Here is a 6,178-nt window from a genome sequence, read left to right on the forward strand (position 1 = left end):
TGGATATACTAGAGAGCAACTTAAGGTTAAAGAAGCTACATGGCTTGAAAGCTGTGTTATATTTGGCCTCTTATATAGGCAAAGACTGAGAGCGAGGGAGGCATCTTTGCTAACATCTTGGGAATATACATCATTAGGCCTCTTATATAGGCATGGAGAGAGGCATGTTTGCTGACATCTTGGGACCATACATCATGTTTTACATCACTTATCCTAGGTAGACACTATCAAATGGGTGTGCATGATGTTTCACATGGTTATGCCAAGCAGGATGACTATGTTGCTAAAAGAAGTAAAGATACACCGTGCGTAAGTTAGGCAGCACTACTCATGACGTTGGTGTACTGACTGACCGCTCTACACAAGGATATTTTTCATTGCAAGAGGAGCTATACAAGAGCATCAACCTTGGCAAAATTCTGTCGTACAATGCTGGAAGCCACCTTGCAGTTTTAAAGTGGTGAAAGGTGCAAAATTTGCTTGTCACTATGTCGCCTATATCCTTTGTGGAGGGGCTCTGGTTCCCATGCAACAACAATCTACTCATATAAAGTGGAGGAAGTTGCAAGATTGGCACTCACTGTATGTCACCCATCTCCCTTGTGGAGGGGCTCTGATAAAGTGGATTCCTTGCAACAACACCATCCATTGGAGTCTACTCAAATAAGTAGCTAGTGCATTGATTTGAGTGTAATGAAAGTGAGCCAACTAAAACCCATGCTCAAGTGAATATGGATTCCTTTGGTATCTTTCTCGTATCTACAAGGCAAGGCTACAAATGACATCCTTTAAAGTTGCATTTGAAAGTTAAGGCATTTGGTGAAACAAAGATTTAAATCACCAATAATGAGATGATAGCACTATAGAGCAGTATCTCATGCTCTACCATCCCTTGCCTTGAGATGTGAACATGAAGTAGCTTTCCTGCTCTAATGCCATATAAGAACCCATATGAATACTGCCAGCACTATACAGCTCTCTAAGAAACAAAGCCTAAATATCTCATTCTACATGTGTTATCTACAGATTTGAAGAGTTGCTTTTCAATGCTCGCCCAATCATCCGATCTACCACAATGCTCATTTCACATTCAGAATGGATTATGCCATCTTTATTGTGTGTACCCACGAGCAGACACTACTCTGCACGCATCATATGCATGAGTTTAAATCCTGTAATTTTACCTGTGTAGTCATATTTTTTCAAGCACGATAGTGTGGCCCATGCTTTTATTCCAAACCTAAAGTAATAACAGTTCAGTCCTCATAGATTTTAACGGATAGGTATTATTAGAGGAAAATATGAATATCGCTGTGGACATTCATACACAAGACCGCAACACAGGTGAATTTTTAATTCCTAAGCCTTCTTGTTTGATCTTATATGTCCTGTGTCCCTTCCCTTGTGCAGATGAATCTTACCTCTCTCATTGTCTTGACTTCTACTTAAAGCCAGTTTCATTATGAGTGATCCCTTTCTCCAATTCAATCTACCTTGAGGTCGGCCCCTCGTCCAATTTCTGATGAACAATCAAGTCTCCGGAAGTCTGACCAGATTCATCAAGCTATGATCAGACATTTCTCTCATATTGATATCCTTGCCCTTATCCTACTTTGTCGCTCAAAATCGCCTCTACTCCCTGGGCCTTCAAAAAGATGTCGCGAATATGTCTACAATCCGCTCATTCATCCTCACGTACTTTATGGTCAATGTCACCAGATAAGACCCATCTTTGATGAACTGATAGTGCACCTTAACGTGCTTCACCCTCCCATGTAGCATTGGGTCCTACGCTAATTGTATGTTACTAAGACAACCTGCCTTTATACATGCATACCCGACTCTTCAAGTAGCATATGTAGCCATGCTACCTTACATGCTGCCACCGCAACACCCTATACATTTGAGAAAGCAACCATGGGTTGGTTCTTACTCGTCCATGTGTAAGCAGTACTCCCAAACGAAAACATGAAACCGTCGGTAGATCGCCGTGATCAAAGAGAATACAAGCCCAATCTGCATCTGTGTACTTATATAGCTGCAACTCTGTCCCAGCCTTGTAGAAGAGTGCATAATTCAAGGTAGCACTCACATAGCGCAATGTGTTCAATCAAATTGCATGCTTGAAGGCTAAATGGCCATACTTGGCATTTCCTACTGCTTGACAAGTACCCAATAAAGAAAACCATGCTCGATAACAATCAGACGATGGAATCTCCTTGATAAGTGCCATCACCTTATCAAAGTGGCCCGCATAGCCTAGAAGTTTTACAATGGAAACATCATGCTTAACGGATGGGGTTATGCCATATCTGACACTCATACAGTCATAATACATTTGACCCTTCTCAGCTACTCCCAGGGTGCTGCAAACCCTCAAGATGCACGCGAAAGTAACTGCATCAGGGGAGGCACCCTCAAGCTTCATTTGTTCAAAACAATTAAGAGCTTTCTCACAGAGCCCATGTTGGCAGAAGCCTGAAATAAGAGCAGTCCACGAGAATACATCTCGGGCACGTAGTGTATCAAGCACTTCCTGTGCCTTGACAAGGGAGCCACCCTTGGCATACATATCAACCAGTGCACTCCCTAGCACGCTGAATTCTTCTCCCAACAGACATCCTCTAGAAATTTCAGCATGAATTTCCGCACCCTTCTCAACTGCTCCAACACTGCCACAAGCTTTCAAGATGGAGGTGTATGTTTTTTCATTCGGAGGCACACCCTCTTTTTTCATCTTCTCATAGCTAACACAAGCTTCCTTCCCATGCCCATGTTCACAGTAGCCTGAAATCAATGCATTCCAGGAAACTATATCGCGAACCGAAAGCCCATCAGACACCTCTTGTGCCTTCGCAACTTCTCCACACTTCGAATACATTTCAACTAAAGCAGAACCAATCCCATCGTCCATTTCAAACAACCTTTGCTCGGCAATTTTGTCATGTATTTGCTGGCCTTTTAAGGACAGTCCTAAGTTGCCACAAGCTTTCAGAATGCAAGTGATGGTCACTGCATCAGGAAAAAGGCCTTCACATTGCATCAGGTCGAAACACTGCAGTGCTTCCTCAGCCAGCCCATGTTTGCAGTAGCATGCAATCAGTGCATTCCAGGCAATTGCATTTCGATCTATAAGCTTGTCAAAAACTTCTTTTGCTTTTGCAAGTGCGCCACATTTGCAATACATATCGACCAATGCAGTGCCAAGGACACTGTCTTTTTCCAGTAATCCCCTGCTACCAATCTCATCGTGTATCTCCTTCCCCTTGTTGAAAGCTCCTATACTGCCGCATGCTTTGAGGATTGAAAGAAAGGTCAATGCATTTGGAGAAATGCCCTCTTTTTTCAACTTTTGAAAGCAGTTAAGTGCTTCCTCAGAAAGACCGCGATCGCAGTAGCCAGATATCAGAGAATTCCAAGAGACGGCATCCCGAAAAGGAAGACTGTCAAAAACCTCTTTTGCCTTCGCAAGCATCCTGTCTGCATCTTCATGCATGCCACCCGCAGCATACAGCTTGCTCATACACACATATGCGGCAGCTGACTTATCATTCAAATGACTTGCATTATCAAAGGCAAACTGTCCAAGCTTCACATTTCCCCATTTTTGACAAGCACCAAGCAAAGCATACCATACTTCAAAATATCCAGAAGATGGCATCTTGTTAATCACTGCGACTGCTTGGTCAAAATGCCCTGCCCCACCCAAAAGCTCCACCATATATACATAATGCTCTAAAGTTGGAATTATTCCGTACCTTGTGATCATTAAGTCAAAATATTCATGTCCCTTCTCGACTGCTCCTAAGCTTTCACATGCTTTAAAAATGCAAGCAAAGGTAACTGCATCTGGGGAGGGCCCCTTCTCTAACATTTTTTCAAAACAAGTTAGTGCTTCCTCCCCACGGCCATGTTCACAAAAACCTGCAATGAGGGAAGTCCAAGAGACTGCATCTTGTACTATGAGTTTGTCAAATACTTCCTGTGCTTTTACAAGAGCACCAGATTTGGCATACATGTCTACCAATGCATTTCCAAGCTCACCGACCTTACCCTGCAACCCGTATCTAGTAATTTCAGCGTGAAGTTCTCTGCCCCTTTCTGTTGCTCCCATACTGCCGCACACATTTAGAAGGGAAGAAAAAGTCATTATGTTTGGAGAAAGGCCCTTGCATTTCATTCTTTCAAAACAGTCGAATGCCTCGTCACCATGTCCATGCTGACAATACCCTGCAATAAGTGCATTCCATGAAACTACATCTTGAATTGAAATCTGATCAAACACCTTTCGTGCCTTTGTAAGTGCACCACATTTGACATACATATCCACTAAAGAAGTAGCGAGCACACTGTCTTCTCTCAACAATCCCTTTTGATGAATCTCCTCATGTATCTGCTCACCCTTTGCAATTGCTCCAATGTTGCCACATGCTTTTAAAATACATGTATATGTGATTGCATCAGGAGAAAGCTCCTCTTGTTTCATTCTGTCGTAACACTTGAAAGCTTCTTCACCTAGACCATTTCGACAATATCCTGTGATTAATGTATTCCAAGAGACTATATCAGGGACTGAAAGCTCATCAAACACCTTCCGTGCCTTCGAAAGAAGACCACATTTGGCATACATGTCAACCAAAGCTGTGCATAGCAAGCTATCTTTTCCCAGAAAACCCTTACTGGCAATCTCTTCATGGATTTTTCTCCCCTTCTCTGCTGCTTTTGTGCTTGCACATGCTTTCAAAGCACAAAGAAAGGTCACCGAATTCGGAAGCAGGCCAATCGATTTCATTTGTTCAAAGCAGCTAAGGGCCTTTTCATTGTGCCCATGTTCACAATATCCTGCAATTAATGCATTCCAGCACACTACATCCCTATCAGGAAACTCATTGAATAACTGATGTGCCTTTACAAGCAAACCACATTTTGCATACATGTCCAGGAGTGCATTGTCAAGAGTGGTGTTTGTCCCAAACAAACCTTCGCGAATGATATCTGCATATATGCTTTGACCCTTCTGTAGAGATCTTAAGCCTCCACAGGCTTTAAGGATGCAAGCAAAGGTTATCGCATCAGGAGAAAGTCCCTCGCATTTCATTTGATGGAAACAAGCAAGCGCCTCCTTGCCAAGCCCATGGTGGGCATAGCCTGTGATAAGCGCAGTCCAACAAAAAACGTTTCGGATTGGAAGCTCATTAAAGACATGGTGTGCCTTTTTGAGAGCACCGCATTTTGCATACATATTGATGAGGGCGCTGCCAAGGAAGATGTTGCTTTCAAGCATCCGGGATTCAACGATATCAGCATGGATCTTGCTGCCTGTACAGAGGTCCTTATGTTGGGCACAAAACTTGAGTTGGGCGACAAGAGCATTGCCCTTGCATGCACTCATGTTAATTATGGCCATGAGTTGGGCCTTCTCCTGTGTGATGCAATAACCTTTGCTTGCATCCTCAAAGCCTGTAGAGGCTGCTCGCATCGGGGACGCCCCCGCCCCACATCCTACTTCTCCACAGCAGCTGCCCTGGCGTTTTGAAAATCGAAAGAAGTTTTAACGTGTCGGAACTGTCCTACCTCCTACTCTTGAACTCAAGGCCTGTTCTTCAAGAGGATAAATATGTTGCTTTAAACTTTTTTTACAGTCGGTCAAATCAAATATTGCGATAGCTAGTCTAGAGGCATCGGCGGACGTGAACGGAGGCACCCTCTCTCTCCCACGACACAATCCCACGAATTAAATGAAGTGAAGTGGTGGGATCGACGGTGGGCAGCTGCGTGCACGAATCTCGAGGGCATTGGATGGCCGAAAAAAACGTGGCGCTCACTACCCCCTTGCAGGCGCCATTAGAGTCACGTGGCCTATCCAACCCTACCATGCACATGCAATGATCATGATGGGAAACAAATGCGTTATAAGTAAACTTGGACACATTGTGCGCGCCTAGTTCTCTGATGTAGATCCAATGACGGGGTCTTCATTGAAAACCCCATGGGATTTAGTAACGAGACACTCTCTCTCTCTCTCTCTCTCTCTCTCTCTCTCTCTCTCGTGCAGTCACGATTCTCCCCGAGCTGTCAGGGAACACTAGCCAGAGCAAGAGCTACCACCATGTGGCTGGGGAGGGGGGGGGGGGGGGGGGGGGGGGGGGTGGTTAATTTAAAGATTTAAAGTATAGAT

General features: G+C 44.0%; 1 protein-coding gene across 1 annotated transcript; it reads right to left on the bottom strand.

Annotated features, from left to right (window-relative positions):
- Positions 1-1,089: 1,089 nt before the first annotated feature.
- On the bottom strand, positions 1,090-5,597 carry LOC147447692 (pentatricopeptide repeat-containing protein At2g33680-like). The gene has a single exon (XM_086523418.1). The coding sequence runs from the start codon at positions 5,477-5,479 to the stop codon at positions 2,111-2,113; it is 3,369 nt and encodes a 1,122-aa protein (XP_086379544.1). The 5' UTR covers positions 5,480-5,597; the 3' UTR covers positions 1,090-2,110.
- Positions 5,598-6,178: the final 581 nt, after the last annotated feature.

This window comes from Adiantum capillus-veneris, chromosome 11 (assembly GCF_014529385.1).
Source record: "Adiantum capillus-veneris isolate H3 chromosome 11, ASM1452938v2, whole genome shotgun sequence".
NCBI classification, from domain to species: domain Eukaryota; kingdom Viridiplantae; phylum Streptophyta; class Polypodiopsida; order Polypodiales; family Pteridaceae; genus Adiantum; species Adiantum capillus-veneris.